The sequence below is a fragment of the Semicossyphus pulcher genome, unplaced genomic scaffold (assembly GCF_022749685.1).
Source record: "Semicossyphus pulcher isolate SPU_LCO1_2020_fin unplaced genomic scaffold, fSemPul1.0.p SCAF_12, whole genome shotgun sequence".
NCBI lineage: Eukaryota > Metazoa > Chordata > Actinopteri > Labriformes > Labridae > Semicossyphus > Semicossyphus pulcher.
Window position 1 is genome coordinate 18,962,594 of NW_027211626.1, and position 17,670 is coordinate 18,980,263.

Genomic DNA, 17,670 nt, shown 5'->3' on the forward strand with positions numbered 1-17,670 from the left:
ACATGTGATAATGTGCACTTTTCTGAATTCAGATGGCACACATGCAGTAATGCTCATATGCATATGTGCTCTTAATGTCACAAAATGCATAAGCAACTGTACTAGCAAACAGCTATAGTATCATTCGGTTCATTTTGTCCAGTTTGTGAGTGGATCTATTTCTTGTGGGCATGTGATCTGTGTGTGGGATGTTTAAAAAAAAAAAAGAGAGACAGAAAAAAGACCATCCATTATTCTTCATTGTTCACGTCTGCAGTTCATCAAATCTAATGAAAGCTAACAGGCCAGATAACATTGTACTGCTTTAGGGGGGAATTATTCAACATCCTGCATGTAACCCACCTCGCGCTGTCTCTTAATATTCTCATACTGAGGTCTGCACAGGCTGAGATGGAGCTTGGACCCCACGAGACCCTGCAGATGGGACAGCTTGTGCCATACCGTGGGCCGACACATCCAGACGGTAAAATGTCACAAAAATGTCAGGGGAAACCCGGTTGGCTTCATAGCAGATACTCTTCAGTGATACACCATTGAACAGGACCAAAGAAAAGGCCAAACTCCCCTACACTCAAGTGCTGCCACAGACTGCATATCGGCTTTGTCGCCATTAGTCAGACGCTAGTTCAATATTTTATTTGTCGTTTTTTCTGCTGAATACTATAATGAGCAGAGTTTGTATTTATTGGACGTTTATGGGGAAAATGAAGCCGTAGGCCCCAAATATTTACTTATTAACAGTGACACAGGCCTGCTCTTTGCAATCAGTTCATTGTTTTAACGGGGCGTTAAATAATCTATGACCTTTATAGGACTGCAAGGAATTGTGACCAATTTGGCAGAACTTATCTCCTCCTCCAAGTCTTTGGCACAGAACCAACCTCCACCCGTCTCTGCTTCCCTGGAGCGACGGCAGCCTGCTTCTGACACAAAGTATAAAGCTGCTTTTTCGAAAAGAGGAGAAATAAGTGCTTTAATTAGTACAGAAAGTAGCTCAAGTGTCTCTTGAAGAAGTAATACATCAGGCTGGAAAACACTGGAATAATGAATAGTACAGTTGTACCTTATTAAGCAGTTAACAAGAGCTGTGTCTAAAGCGGTTCCCAGCTGTGTTTAATCTTACAATAACAAGAAATTTGCGACTCTACATATTACATATTGCTTATAATTTGCATGTAGTATGATCTGGATATGTGAAAGTACTAGACTTTAATGTTAATGTTGTTGAGGTGTGTACTTAATTTAACAATCCCAAATGTTCAAGACCCCGAGAACTCTGTTATTTAATTTAAGGCGATGATTTATCTGTTGTCCTTTCTTCCTAGGACATATGTTAGGACATACAACTTATGATACGGCAGAGAGTGAGGAAGAAAGACGGCTAACTGTTTATGTTAGCTAGCGGCACTAGCAATTATTTTGACTATACGCAATTAAATGACATGAATGATAAATAATGAATGTAGCATGAATAAAACTATAATGCATTACCTTGTCCATAATCATGATTCCTGCTGTCAGATAGATTTTAATTAGCATTGGTGGTTATTTAATAATACACAACTTCTGCTAATTCATGACACCATCAAATTACGTCTTTTGTCCTTGTTTTGCCCTTAAGTGGCATTCATTTTAAGTACATGCTGACACACAAAATTATAATGCTAACATGCTAATGTTTAGCAGGTGTAACGCTAACCATGTACACCATCTAATCATAAACAAAAAAAATGACATGATGACGTCGCTAGCTGAATAGTTAAGGTATCACCAAGGTTTACTCTTCATTCTGAAGAATATAATGTCAGTACCAAATATATAATAATACATCTATTAGTTATTGAAACATTTATCTCACAAACGTTGAGAGAAATGTCAGCATTACTTAGTGCACTATGAACATACTTATCAAATTTGATCAAAGGGATGGCCTTACTGACCAGTCAATATTGTTACCACTAGAGCCACAATGCTAGCCTAATTTAGCCAGACTAATTTGCAATACCTGGACACTAAAACCAATGTGAGCGACATAGCCTTCTGCTGCTATGCTAGGTAGCTAGTTCCAACAGTTAATTCATGTGGCTTCTACAGTTTAACACATATATTTGTCATGACGTGGTAGCTAACACATACCTTTTGTACGTAACATCCACTTTGTTTAACTGTGATAAAACAGCAGCTTCAGAACGTTACATCAGCAACAGACGTCTTTTTTTTGTCTACCAAAATATTAACATTCAAACTATTTTTCATGATTTTCATGATTGTGATTAGCACAGTTCGTGCAGAGCCGGCTGCGGGACCAGAGGCTTCTGCTGGAGAAAACAAAACATGGGCTTACAGATATGAATGGTTAGGTGCTTCTACACTTTAATCCAAACAGTCAGCCTGAAACCAGACTTTTCAAAACTAGGAAAATTCAAGAAGCTGTGAAGTAATCACACAGTCACTGTTATTATTGATAACTCAAGTTTAATTTTGGTCATTGCTTATTTCTTTCTGTGGAACACTAGCAATTGTGGCTATGATACACCTTTTTATTTCAGATGTCTATCATGTGCAACATTATTTTTCTGTTTCACAGGATATATTTCATATTTATAGTGTGCATCATGACGTGCAATACTACTGCTTATTAGCACCATGTGCAATATTTCTAGAACTTTCACTACCTTGTGCAATATTACCTTTAATCACCTTATGTACAAATAGGTTTAATATCATGTGCTTTCTTTACATTCATCATCTGGTGTAATTTAAGCTTTTACTGCTTTTACTTCTTATTATTACAGCAAATATGATGGCCATCACTACCCTCTGCTTACTTTTGTTATCATATTGTTTTTCTTTTAGGCAGTTTCTCTTTTGCATTTAACCCATACACTTCATATTTTATTTTTTACTTATATTTCAGATGTTATTTTTGCATTACTCTTATTTTGTACTATAAGTTTGTATTCTGGCGCTAGAATTTCTAGATGAATAAAGTTCTTATCTTATCTTGCACTGCAGATTACAATACTTCATCTGCAGCAGGCGTTATCTGTCGTACAAAATTGAAAAATTTGCACTCATGTATTTAAATTGTACACAGCTAGGTCTGCAGAACACCTCTTCTATGGATTTGACTGTTAACTCAAACACAGTGGACAATAATCTGTATAAATAATCATGAATTCACATCTGGGTGAACAACAGACACACATCTACAGACTCCATTTCCATTTAAACAGCGAGCAGAGCGTGATAAGATATGATACCTTTGTGTGCTGAGAGTTAGCAGCATCAGGAGCTCGTCCCAGTGGTGTTTGTTGATTAGCATGTGAGCCAACTGGATTTTCCCTCATTATCTAACAAGCTAATTACAAGCTAATTATTTCAAGGGAGCGGGGTTAGCACATTAACTATGCATAGTTGTGAGATTGATAGAGGCGATGCAGCAGGGAGAGTGATCATTATAGCTGATGATGTATCTGTTTGTGTAGTTAAGGAAGTTGAATTCAAGTTGTACCTCAAGAAAAGCTGGTGTGTCTTTAATTAAACAACACTCTTTAGTGCAATAGGAGAATAAGCACCTCCGAAATTAGCCAATCTAATTCTTAGCTGCTGTGCAATGAAGGGCAGACACACAATTTCACGTACTCATTTAATTTTTATTCAAAACACAGAAAGTTAACTTACACACAACACATGAGTACATTCTTGGCAGGAAAATTAACATACATATGGCATAAAGAAACAAGAAAAACAAAATAAAAGAACAATTTTTAATGTAATATGTTTCTTACAGATAAGAAATGCCAACCTAATGGCTTTGGGCCCCACGCTGAATTGTAGGTGTTGTAGTCTTATAAGGCTTCTTCACCTAAAATATTTAATTTAAAGAAGCAGTGATCAATATTTTTATATTAAATAGAAAAGAATTAAATGAATATGTGTAATATGATTACAGTTGCTCTGACAAACATACAGAGAATTATCAGTCACAAGTTTAGCTTAGTGGCAGCTACAGAGACAGATATTTCCCTCAGGAGATGGTGGAGACCAAAAACAGAGCTCAAATCAATTGAATAGTAAACTTTAGATATTTGCAAGTTATGGAAATAGGCAACTGTTTGCTATATTAACTTACAAGGCGATGTCAGTGTTAGGTTTACAGCTCGTTTCCGCTGCCCTTAAGTGGACAGAAAAACGACTGTCTCATTACATGTATCTTTAAGGTTTGTAGCTCTGTAGTTGCTGGTAGAAGCCGGGGTTGGGGCGAATTGACGGCCTTGCTAGCTTCACCTGGCTGAATGCATCATCAAACTTCAGCCCTTCCTTTAACATCAGGTAGCCAATGACGATGGAGGAGGAGCGTGACACGCCTGCGTTACAGTGGACCAGCACAACACCGTCCTGTGGAAAAGATGGTCAGCCAGGAAAACAGTGAGATTCAGATTGAAATGTAATTATACTAGACTGAAAATAAAGAAAAGGTAGTTGAAAGAAAATCAAAAGTCCAGCATTCATTCATTTTAAACAGATTTCCCTGCGATAATAGTGACATGGTGAGTTAAAATCACAGAGAAATCTTTTTAGAGCGCCATATATTCGTCAATTAAAATATCAATATTTGGCGCCTAGCAATAATTGTATTGCACGAGTCAGGACGGCGATATATTGCCACATCGATATTTTGTCCACCCCTAGTGGTGAAGTAGAGACTACAAAGTTTCATAAAATTAAAATACAGTAAAGTACAAGAATTTGTCAAGTGCTGTACTAACATTTTACACACCCCTTTTCCCACTTTTTTGGAATCTAGTGTGTACGAACATGTTTAATTAACAAGTAACATCAGAAAGATTGGAAAATTAACGCTTTAAAAAGTCATTTCGATGCATTTTTGCTCATGAAACTCTGTAGTTTCTGACTTCTCTGAGAGCAGCATCAGACTGCATGTAGCAAAAGTTGAGACAGAATAAATCTGGGCCTGTGGTTTTTCGGTGTGTGTGTCAAAATTTGCGATATGATTAATATTAATGTTGATGTAATTATTTTACTGCCGAGAGTGCCTGGCTGGAAATGAATTTTTTAAATTCCAGCCACATCTTTAGACAATGCGTGCAGGCCCACGGCTCAGTTCTGAAGCTCAGCATATTGACACATTTGTCTCTTTTATTCAGCGCGGAGCGTCACGTCATAGAATAAAGTCTCTTTTCTCGCTGAAATGGAGCGAAAAAGACACTGCAAGCACTTTCCTTATTTTACATGTCAATCAATACGCACTGAAGGACAGGAGATTGAAATTAGCTTTGCCTGCACACACGTATAGTTGCTGTAATTGACATATTATCACTGTTATCTGTGAGTTCAAACTATAAGCCAATCAGGACGCTTCTCTGGGACACACACAATCAAATGAGGCAAACACAGAACATACCAAAATGCTGTATCAATAATATCAGTCTTTAATACTTTTCTATCAATCACACAGCTTCTGCACTCCTTTATATCATTTGTGCTGGTGTCTGCAGTCTCTATAGCTTCATATCAGATCTTGTTTTTCTTCTTCTAGGGAAAAAAAAAAGAAAACTTCTACAGAATGAAAATTGCCTGAGCAAGATAATCCATCACAGCGAACATGGCGACTTAATTTGGTTTTGTCAGAGTTTCTTGTTTTGCTGTTATTTCATTGCGCTCGAGTTGAGTGTTTTCATATCAGCGCTCGCATCGCCTCATGTTCTGCTTACGGTCAATCTCCTTACACACACACACATACATACAGGAAGAAAATCAAGACTCTGCAAGGATATAATCCTCTGAAAAGTATTGCATACAGCCCGTGAAATGACTGAGGGAGAGTGTAACAGAGAACGTTTTGACCCCAGCATGGTCTTCTAATAGGTATTCTGACCACCCACCTCTCCTTTGTGCTGACTTACAGATAGCTGACTGCTGCAGATGTGTGTAAATGCATCGCAGTGAGGTAGCAGGGTCTCTGTGTGTGCACACTGACATGTTAAATTAGCCGGCAGATAAAAAAGATGGCATTTTGTAGGCTGCACGGGCCCCCTGGGAGGAAGTGGATACAGAAATATTTTAATAGATTTGATGCATTTTTTTATTTGGAAAAAAACCCTGGAACTGTGGTTTGTATCCTGTGTGCATGAGTCTGCATCTGTCAGAGGAGGAAGATGACTGAATACATTTAGGTACTTGAACTTTCCTCTCATTTACATTTCATACAACTACATCTATCGCTCTCCTCGCCGAGATTTCAGGCAGAGACCTACATGTTCATGTTTTGATTGCTGTATTTACTAGTTACTTGACACATAAGCATTATAGTACAATTGATTAAACGATCCAGCAGAAGATTAAAGTAGTTAAGATTAGTTCCATTTCACAAACTAGAAAATTTAAATGCTACTCTCAAAAGAATGTGAATTATAATGTACTTCATAAGATCATAGGACTGAACGAGGCTGTTACTCTTTAAGTTATTTTTAAAACTGTAGCTGTGTCCCAATCCAGGGGCTGCAGCCTTCGAAGGCCGTATTTGAAGGCCGATTGCGCCACAGTGGCGCGTGGAAGGCTGTCCCACTTTGAAGGCTTCTTCAGGTGCTGCCGACAAATACATCCTCCTTTTTCCTGGGCAACAAAGCATCCATCAGGTGCATGCTTCATGGCCCAACGTATCCTGTGATTCATTGTACACCAGTTCAAACCAGATGGCGGACTCTTACACGGCTGAGGAATACACTTTAAAATGTAAACGTTTCTGGTTTCAACTCAATCAAATAGCTAGCGATACAAATGTTTAAAAATACAAACGGCCCTTGAAAATGATCTTTAAAATAATAAGGTTAAGTTAGGTGATGTTAGTTATGGTAGCTAGTTAGTTCGCTAGCTACCTGTTGCTAGGTGACAGGAGTGGCGTTTGGTGACGCAAGAGTAAGGGGCGGGAACAGCTGGTGACGCAAACAGGAAATCCTTAGTAGACCAGACGTCTCATTTAAGTTCGGCTTGAACATGAAATTAAATTTTATGTTTAGGCCATGTGGGCGCACATTTTCCATACTTCAATATCTTCAATACTTCCTCCAGCTTTGTCATCTATCAACATGTACAAGTGAATGATAAGATGCTAATCATACGTGTTTTGTGTGTGTATGTACCTGTGTTCGTGCGTCATCAATAAAGGAGCTGCATTCCCCGAGATATGACGCGATGTCAGTGTCTGGCAGGTCCAGGATCTGGAGCGTCTTATAGACCAACTGATCTGGGAACAGGTTATCGACTCCATAGGCCACATTTAGCACGTGAGACACCTGACATGAGAGAAAGAGACACGAAACTCCTTGAGCAAACGACCCCTGAGCATTGACTTGTTAAAAGGGTGTTTTTGCTTCGGTAAGAGAGATATTCTGTCAGCCATATTGATGACATGACACCACCTGAATGTGACTGAGTGAGAGGGCAGAGAGATGGAGCTAGAAAGGGGTTTGAAAAGGAGGGGGAAGACAGATGAGGAGGACAGAGAAAGAGAGGAGACAAAGAGGAAGACGGGGGGAAGACAGATGGTTCCAATTCATTTAGCAGGATCTGTTCTGTCTCATTTAAATCTAGCTTACATTGTTCTGATGTTTCCTGCTTCTGGACAGCAGCTGTTATCTTACATCCGTTTCTACAAGTTAAAAGATCAGTGTGGAGTCATATATATTCTACTGTATATCGTCAGCAAGTCCAATGGAAGGACCAAAACCAGCAGTGAATTCATCCAACTTATAAGTATTGTGTTCAATTAAAAGCAGGACGTTTTGTTCCTCTCTTAAGGCAAAGGTTCTCATCCTTCAGTAACTGAAGACACACTTATGACTTAAATATTTCCAAGGACAACTTCCCCAAATAAATGACAATTGACGTCATCCGTCATGTTACAATAGTTTTGCCTACTTTTGTATTTTGAGGTTTATATTTATGGACTGAATTTGGTTGCAGCTGCATCCCCTTGAAACACTCAGCATCGATCTAGTGCTAGTCACAAAATAAGGTCCTCTGCAATCATAGAGGGTTTTTTTCCCCGCTACAAACTACACAAGCAGCAACAATATAGCTAGCTGGGGCGCTGGTTTAGCTCAGCTGGTAGAGCAGGCACGCCATATACAGAGGCTACAGTCCTCGATGCACTGATCGCAGGCTCGACTCCTGGTCTGCTGATCATTTGGTGCATGTCATCCCCCACTCTCTACTCCACACATTTCCTGTCTCTCTTCAACTGTCCGATAAATAAAGGCAAAAAAAAATCTTTAAAAAAAAGCTAGCTAGCTTTCAAATTGACTTTTGACAGAATTGTTAATGTTGTGTTGACTGGAAGTAAAATAAACTTGATTTTACCTGATTATGTGTTTAATGGGCTTGGACATTGAAATGATGCATAATAGATTGATTTTTTTCTTTATAAAAGCGAGTTCTTCATCACATTCAGACATAAAAATAACTTGCTTTGTAGATATTTTTGAATATTTTAATCTAACCATTCTGCCGCGCCACCTTCCTTCGGCCCACTGGTTGGAATAGCTGCCATAGAGCTCCATTGTTGTAAAAGAAACCATTAAAAACACATCAGTGCGTCACACTGTTGCACTCGGTGACACGTTTCTTAATTACGATGAACACAATTACACTCAGTTAATTTTGACTCAATCACACATACACCGTCCTGCTGCCCCAAATACTCACAAGTGCATCAAATATTGTTTAATCCGCAGTAGAAAATAGTCCCAAACACATGCACTGTAGTGTCCAGCTTTTCACAGAAATTATTGATTTAGTTTGTTTTTTTCCCCCCAATGAGACCGAGTATTTTTCAGCCATATTTAAAGATTTATGTTAACAGTTGAAAATCAGTGGACTTAGAACTAAGAGTCATAGACAGGGAGGAAGACAGTTACATGAGACTGACTTATACTTTATTGGTTTTGGTGAGTGTATCTCCATGCACATTAATATCCTGGTTATGATCAGGCTTCTTGAAAATCCTGGTATCTGCTATTTAAGTAGGAATTTAAATGTTCGACCTTCTGATCAGAATAGCTGTATGTTCATCTTTGAACTTTGGCCAAAGGTTAAAAATCCAACATTATAAAAGGAAAAATGACATATGTTAAAAAAATATTGAATACAGAACGTAATAAATACCATCCAGGTTAGAGAAAGCTGCTGATCTAGCCCGGAGTCCCCTAATAGAACCGAGATACTGTCAGATATTTACACCTTCATGTTCCTGATCATTCTCTGCCATGTTTTCGCAGCTGCATTCTCAAATCGAGTTATGTAGCAATTAAGTCAGTGACACAAAAAATATCATGATTGATGATGTAATTTAGGTCCACCTGCTGGAATAACAGTGAATGTAATGCAGACGATTTGAGTGCGTTAGATAAGCAGGTTCGTCTCTGTTTCGTGTACAAATCAAAAGACAGAAGACTCGCACACGGGGTTTTACAGTTCATGTATTGTTAATGTTATAATTGTTTGTTTGCTGCCTTTAATAGAGATTTGATTTCCTGACACACAACGCCTTCAGCACAATGGTGCGGTCTTGTTATTGTGATGCCAGTAAATGTTCATTAAATGTTCTTCTGGTAAAGACACATCCTTTTATAAATTGTCCTCTGGGCCCTCTGTTAAGCCTCCTGAGCTTTAATAGCTGTCTGGGAAACCCTGCGTGGTTTGGTTATTAGGCGGTCAGGGCTTCATCGCAGTAACAGGAAGTGAAGGCACTTGTAATCTCTCCAATTCATCATCCGGAGACTGCACAGGCAGCAATATGCTCATGCCTGGGAGCAGCCTCTGCAGAGAGGAGTAGTCACATTTCTCTGATGTGGAGCCGCCGCAGCGCTGAGACCTAGTGCAATCATTTACTCCCTCTACTGAGCTAAATTGTCACTGCATGAGTCATGAAGCTCCTCTGGCTATTGGCTGGCTGTCGCAGAGCCGCAGGAATGCACACCTACATGGCCGCCTCTAATCTCATGTCACTACACATGCGATCACATCAAGGCAAGGGCATGCCTGCCGTATTGATCCCCCCCTGTACTGACCTTATGTCTCTGCAGGGTGTCAATGTCGTGGGCTGCATCCTGAGAGGCTGAAAAGGCAGAAACAAGTCCATGAGAAGACAGACAGGAGGACATGCCTCTGCTTATCAAAACATATCTATGTATAGAAAACGCTTCCTGCAGGCTGACAATAATTACTTGGTTATAAAATGATAAAATGTTGCTTCTCCCTCTTTTTCACATGAATATTTATCAGCACCCCCCTGGTAATATTTATATGAAAGCAACTACATTTAAAGTTGCATTCAGCTGTGCACTTATATCACTGTTATCATGACAATAATGGCAAATATTTTTTCTTAATACTAAGAGAAGGGAAATGTAGCTTCACGGATAATTAATACATTGTTGATCGTTGATATTATCATCTTAAATATGAATTATTTGGGTTTTGCTTTTCATGTTTCATGCTGTTGGTTGAACAAACCAAAGGGATTCTGACACAGTCACCCTCGGCTCCAGCAAAATGTAACATTTTTCTTTATTTTCTGCCATTTTATCAGCATTTAAATGCTTAATCACACAATAGACGAATGAACTAATAATCCGGATCCGTGTTTTTTTCTTGTGTCCCGGTCCTGACATCCAACAGCAGCAGCCGGAACAAAACAGAACTTAACAAACTGCTGCTAACTTGCCTGCTCCTCCTGTGATTGGTATCTTATTAATCGCTATTTGTACTTTATCAGTTATCTTTATAGATTTTGATCTGTCTCTTGATCTTTTTAAACCCTTGATGTCGTGTTCTAGCATTCGTATGCCACCTACTGCGTCTGACAGAAACGGCATTTTGGCTTTCAATAAAAGTTGAGTCCAAAGACTGCAATTTAGCTATCATGCTTTACATAAGTTAGACAATGATAGAGTATGAACATGTTGTTTGCCGGGTTACATACACTTTCAATCATAAAACACCTGAAAGCCAGAATCCTTCAGATGAGGGACTGGAATTAATTGCACCACATGGGGTTACATGGTGTAACGTCTGTCTGTTTAAGGGCATTGATATAATAGAAAACTGTCTATTCAGTTGTAGGAAGCAAATGCTGCAGGATATCAGCACCTAGTATATTCCTAAGTGTGTTACATTCACTCTCTGCACAAACCAACAGCAAAGGGGCTTAAAGCTACAGAAAAATAAACAAAGAATGATTTGTATAGAAGCACCAGGCCAGGCTTAAAAACCGCTGAAATAAACATTCAATACTATCTACAGCTGCAGACAAGGAAGTTTATGATTTTCATGAAAGCCTTCGGCAACAGCCTTCATAACTGCACAAGTTAAATGACTGATGCAGCAGAGGGCGCAGGTCAAAGACTAGGCGAGGGATTGAACGAGACCATGCAGAGACCTGAATATGACTGAAGGAGACAGTTAAAACACAGAATGAGCAATAGTCTCTTTTAATTGATCAAATGCAGTGTAAGTCTCAGCAGGATGTTAAAGACAGAATATGATGGAAGGGACCTCTGCAGATTTCCAGAGTGGCTACTCTGCAGCAGCTCTCTGCCTTCAAAGTAGCAATATTTGCACTCTTTGCAGTAGCCAAAGCCACTTTCACATAATGCCAAATTCATGGTGTTCAGAAGTAAATCTAAATCCAAAGGCTAGAGAGTCTTTGGAAATAATCCAGCTCCAGCCCATATGCCTCATCAGTGTAAAAGGAAAAGATTTAAAGTGACACATCTGTGAAAGGATGCAGGAATGCCAGGATTTCTCGGCCACTTTTAAATACGAGCATGACACGGGACCGAATTCAATCTGCTACGCAAAAGAGGACAGATATCCGTCATATTTGTACTGCGGGCAGCATATGTGATTTCAAATGGCTTCAGATCCTATATTTAGAAACAGATCTATGCAGTATGTTTGTTCAGTGAAACCCTGAAGATCGTCCTCTGCATTGATTCCTCCTGAGCGTCACACCAGCATATTGTCCTCGTCCAATGTAGCTTAATAATTGGTGATTTTTGGGTCTTCAGATGAAAGATTAACTACTCTTTTGTGGCTTCAGACACTCTTTGAAATATCTTTAAAAATGTACTGTTTCAAGATGAAAGAGCTTTCTTGTCATGTGCACAGAGAACAACATGAAGTGTATAATTAAACTTTCAGTTTGCGGCCCTTTGAGTGGCATCTATAAAAGAAATCTGAAAGTAAAAGTTTCAAGAATTATTGAACACAATATAATTTCTTGCTAAGAGTTGGAAAAGAACGTTAAGACTTAAAATAAAGCTGCACACAGCAACAGGTTAGCTTAGCTTAGCATGAAGACTGGAAACAGCTAGCCTGCCCCAGCTAGACATATTAAAGCCTTGAGTTAAGCACTTTGGCTTTCTCCATGTTTTTTGGCATCAAGAAGTGATTAAATTTGGACAGGAGCATGAAGCTGGAGAGGAGCGAGGGGGTTGGGAACCACTAAGTTATTCGCTAAAGCTAGCGATAGCTTGGGTGGTAAGGTGCTTCCATAAATTACGGTAACTGTGATTGAGAAGCTAATTTTGGCAACAGAAAAACTGACTATACAAAATGTACCCATCAAAAAAATGTAAGAGTGTCTTTTAGTGCAACAAAGCTGGACCAGACATTTTTAGTCTGATATGGCATCAACTTGTGAATCACAAGGGAACCAGGACGTAAACATACTCTGCTCTACTGTCTATTTTACTCTAAATGGGACCATGACTGAAAGTTGCTGTGAGGAACTCTGGGTTTGTGTTGATTTTGGCGCCCCCTATGGACAAAGCCGTACATCTTATCTCTTTACTGATTTGGTCCTGTACATGCTTAAGTGGTGTTTTTTAACAAACAAAGGCAGCGTGCAGTTTGACACCTACCCCCCCCCACCAGCAGGTTTAAGGCATTAAAAATAACTACATAGAAATAATCAATCTTGTTGCTGATGGTCTGGTTTGCTTTTGTAAGTCATATAGAGACATCAGAATTAATTTCAGTCTGTTACATAACCAGCAAAAAAATCCTCGCAGGAGCTTTAATAAAAATGTATGTATTGACTTGAAAGACTTGAAACTAATGATTGAGATCACAAACTAATTGGGAAAATGTACACTGAGGTAATAAATCATGTGAGAAGTAGGGTCTTTTTTTTTTTTTAAATTTCTACACAACTGACATCTTTTTGCAACCAGCGGAGTCGCCCCCTGCTGGCCATTAGAAGGAATGCAGGTTTAGGCACTTCTGCATTGGCTTTCCTAACATGAAGGCTACGCCCACTTCTTATAGTCAGTCAGTGGGTAAAACATGGAAAAATATGTCGTTACATAACAGTAATAGAAAGCGTTTGATGAACATATTTCCAAAATATCCTTATTATTATTTTATTTTTTTGTTACATGACTGCTTCCTTATTGTAATATATTGTATTATATTATATTTCATGTCTCTTATGTTTAATATTTACCCTTCCAGCATAAGAACTTTTGATTGTACTTGTATAACCAGAGTGACAATAAACATCTTGAATCTTGAATCTAGAGGTGCAGGTAGGGGAATGTTATAACCTTTGGCAAGAGTCAGGCTAGCTGTTTTCCCCTGCTAACAGTCTTTAAGCTATGCTAAGCTAACCACTGTAGCTGTATATGATGAACAGCTATTTCTTAAAAACAAGCTATTTTTATATATTATAAAAAGTTATTTTTGTAGATACAGTACATGTTTATAACTTCTTAGTATTTCTGCTGTAAATGGCAATGTCAAATTATGGTGTCTGAACTGAAACTGCCCATATTTAGAAAGGCCCGCATACCAAAATAAACCATTAGGATCTACCAAAGGAAAGCAATATATTATAAATATTAGATATAACATCGTGTTAAAGAAAGCTTAAGGTGCACAAGTAGAGGAGGAAATATAACAAGTGTTGTAAGAGCATTGCAGACAAGAAGCTGCAGGCCCAGTTGAATGATGGCCTTGGACAGAGAAAAAAACACCAGCAAATCAAAAAAGTCTACAGCGTCCGATGGGAGACTCTCAAAGAATCACAACAACAAAGAGGTATTTCATTATCAGAGATGAGGCGGCTTTCTGCACACCTGTCTGGTCTGTAACTGATCCTGTGAGGTGTCAGAACAGACAAGTGAACAGTTTATTGCTTTTAGCAGCGAATCAGTGTATAGAAAAGAGTCACCTCTGTTGATCCTGACAGATGTAATATTTTATTGATCCCTGCTGAGAAATTCTCCCTTTGATTCTCTCCTGCAGCTGAGGTCAAAGCACAGCGTCGGCTACAGAAGTGAAGAGCACCCCAGAGCTGTGAGGGGCGTCAATGTCAGGCTCAAGGACGCTTCAGACACACGCTGACATGCAACGGCGTCTACCTGCGTCCTCCGGCTGAAGGGTACTTCACCACGCTCCCTGAGACTAATTCAAAACTAATGACATTGATTTATTGCTTATTAGGGATCTTATTTATTTATCATTACAAACATAACACAACCTAGTGTCTCTGTGGGCTGGCTCACTGAAGTGACTGAGACACTAAGAAATAATTACTGTTGGACAATTAAAACCTCACGAGCTCCTGTGAGGTTTCCCCACTGTGCTACCATTAACATGTCATAACATCTGTCTATAACATCTGTCTGTTGGAAATGGACTCCAAGTGTGACAGAGAGTTTAATTGAAACCCTATTGCTTAATTACAACAGTGATGTGTTAATACAGTTGAGCTGGTAGCCATTAAAAAAGCTAATAAGTGAGTTTAGTATATTTGATCACTTTTACACACCTGCAGATTTTTAATAAAGTATCTTGAATCTGACCTTTGCCCTTCAGCATCAGCAGATTTATGATTATATTTGATATTTTTGTGAACTAGCAAAATTTTAAATACATATTTAAAAGTAGTTCTTCCCCCTTCTATTCTATTTTTACTTCTAATGATTGATTTCTCTCTCTGCAGGATCTTTGGTGCGCCTAAATACTATTGGAAACATAACAAGAAAAGAGTCCACAGTTATTCCATCACTGCTTAAGAATACAAAGAATTCCAGGGGGATTTTATTGTAGTTACTGTAGTTGTGCTCAATTAATAGAGGTAGTGCCAATTTAACCATGAAGCATATGGTTAAAGATCATTATGCACATTTGCACCGGGCTATTTTGCACTACTTCTGCTCATCATGGTTAAATTTGCACTACCTCTATACAACCACTACTCAAAGTTGCTGTGTATATTTTGTATTTTTAATAGCCTTTATTTTTATTTGGTCTCTTAACTAACTTAATTATTTTCATATGGACCTTACTGGTTTGGGGTGGGGTGGGGTTGACAGATGATTAATATAATATATCTTGTAAGCTATCTATCTATCTATCTATCTATCTATCTATCTATCTATCGTGAAGTAGTAAGTGTTACGTAACTCTAATTATACAGTAATACCTGCAAAAGGTAAGTGCAGTAGGTAGTAGCAGGTAGTAGCAATAATGGTTATACAGCAGTTAGATCCGAACAGGTAATTTGATTGGACAAGAGGAATTCCATGAGTACCTGGGACTTTAAACAATATCGCTCTGCCTCAGGTGTTCTGAATACTGTTAATTAAAGTTCAATAATTTGCCTTACAAAGCCATCAGTCGTTGTCGAGACTGTAGCAAACTCTGCACAGCAGAGATAGACATATTATTGAAAACTGAAGGCTAGAAGTACAAGTAGTATGAAGTATGAATTGTAACGTGTAGACATACACAAAGTGTGCAGGCAAATGTTTGTATGTTGCTTGATAACAGTCCAGCTCCAGGCAAGTTGTGGGAATAGTTGTGTGGGTGGAGCCAAATGAATTATCAAACAAACAAATTTAAAAAATATTCTAAATATAAAATTATATTCTGTTGTTGCTTATAATTGTTTACTAATACATGCTGCTTGTAGAACAATAAAAGCAATATCACATTTGTGGTTGTGCTTTTATAATGACTAGAAGCGTGTTGATATTTGGTACAACAGCACTCCCTTTAAAGTGATATTGCTTAATTAAAGTATTGTAGATTAAAAAAGTAAAAAAGCTTAGAAACTATGGCAAACTTGAAGTATTAGGCTAGAAGTAGAAGAAGTTCAGTATTATACGTTGTATTACCCAGCAGTAGGAAGGGTCTCACGACGCCAACTTGAAGGTCCAGACTTTTATCTTCTACAAATCCACATCCATCTCCCTCCTCCAGCTCTTCGACCTGCTCCTCTCCCTCTCCTCCATCACTCCTCCTCTCCAATAGTTTCCTGCCTGTCACCGTGGTAACGCGGGTGCACTGTTTCTTCAGACAGCTCTTGGAGAATCCCTGGATCTCTTGAGTCAGGGAATGCATCACAGCAGGGTTTACAGGGCTCAGCTGAAACAAACAACCGAACAAATAAATCAAAATAAATAAAAACAAATAGATTTGTTATCTTTCTCAATTGCTTAATTTAGGTTTACTTGACAGTGGAATTACAGTATGTTACATAGTTTTATTGCGGTACAAAGGGTGAACTTAAGTCCATAAAAGCAACGTTTTGCTGCAACTAGTCTCAACCAATGACTGTATATATAGTCTATGGTCTCAGAAAAGAAACCCTTCTCCCAAAACAGGAAAATAGGCCTACTTAATTTAAACGTGGGCATTAAACTCTGCAGAAAAGGCTGCTTCTGTACATATTCACGGAGCTATACCATTTTAGTTTTCCTGCTTCGTGCACCCACCTTGTCTAAATCCCGAAAAATAGTTAGCTTATCACTGTTCTAAGCGTAAAATGTAACATTGTAACAGCTAAAGTATTCAATACAGCGTACAAATGTATGAAATACACAGCTAGTGTAGCAGCGCTAAAGTCTTTGACAGTACTGACAGCTGAGTCGGAAGCTGCGTCAACAATGTGATGCATTCAAGTGTTCGCAGTAAAATAGGTAATCATACGGGTTAAAAAGGAATTTTGCTCAGGGTGTGGCTGATGATGCTGTGTATTTATTAACACATCTGGCTGGCTGGCTGGCTATCTAAAATACAGTTAAAAAAAACCCCCAAACATCTAATGCAGTAATTAGCTTTAAAGCTTACCACGCTAAAGCACGTCCTTATGAAGCAGAACAACCTGTTTTTGTATAATGAGAGCTGAAACCTTTAGCCAAAGATTGGCTTATTAATTGCCAACTGTTTTGATAGTACTTGATACTTTTAGTCAATTTTCAACCAAAAATGTCAAACATGTACCTTTTCCAGCTTCTTAAATGTCATGCTTTGCTGCTATTTTAGCCTCATTTATTTATGATGACAAATAAAGAGTGTTTCGTTTTTGTTTGTTTTTTTAAAAAAGACGTCAAGTGGGGCTCTTTCGGCATTTTTTTTTTTAAACTTTTTTTTCTCTTCACCTCTTATCGGCTTATCTGTACTTTTGTCAATAATGAAAACAAATTACAAACTAGTTGCGGCCCGACATTATTACTATTGTCTTAACACAAACAATACACCTCTAACATTACTAAGAGGAATTTTTTTAATTGTAGTTATTTTGTATGTTTATTTTGACACTTGCTTTGGGGATGTAAACGTATGTTTCCCATG

At 38.4% G+C, this 17,670-nt stretch overlaps 1 protein-coding gene across 1 annotated transcript; it reads right to left on the minus strand.

Moving 5' to 3' along the window:
- Nucleotides 1–3,674: 3,674 nt before the first annotated feature.
- On the minus strand, nt 3,675–16,916 carry LOC138588183 (dual specificity protein phosphatase 19-like). The gene is made up of 5 exons (XM_069658107.1): nt 16,812–16,916; nt 16,212–16,461; nt 10,095–10,141; nt 7,167–7,319; nt 3,675–4,401 (listed from the first exon to the last, which is right to left on the minus strand). The coding sequence occupies exons 2-5, from the start codon at nt 16,435–16,437 to the stop codon at nt 4,219–4,221; spliced, it is 609 nt and encodes a 202-aa protein (XP_069514208.1). The 5' UTR covers nt 16,438–16,461; nt 16,812–16,916; the 3' UTR covers nt 3,675–4,218.
- Between the last annotated feature and the right edge of the window lie 754 nt (nt 16,917–17,670).

Bases quoted from the DNA above. Each gene is read 5' to 3' on its own strand.
- LOC138588183 (XM_069658107.1), bottom strand. From the start codon at position 16,437: ATGCATTCCCTGACTCAAGAGATCCAGGGATTCTCCAAGAGCTGTCTG. The intron at 10,142-16,211 runs GTAATACAACGT...CTGCCTTTTCAG, and splicing joins GAGACCCTTCCTACTGCTGG to CCTCTCAGGATGCAGCCCAC. The intron at 4,402-7,166 runs GTACATACACAC...TCTTTTCCACAG, and splicing joins TTGATGACGCACGAACACAG to GACGGTGTTGTGCTGGTCCA.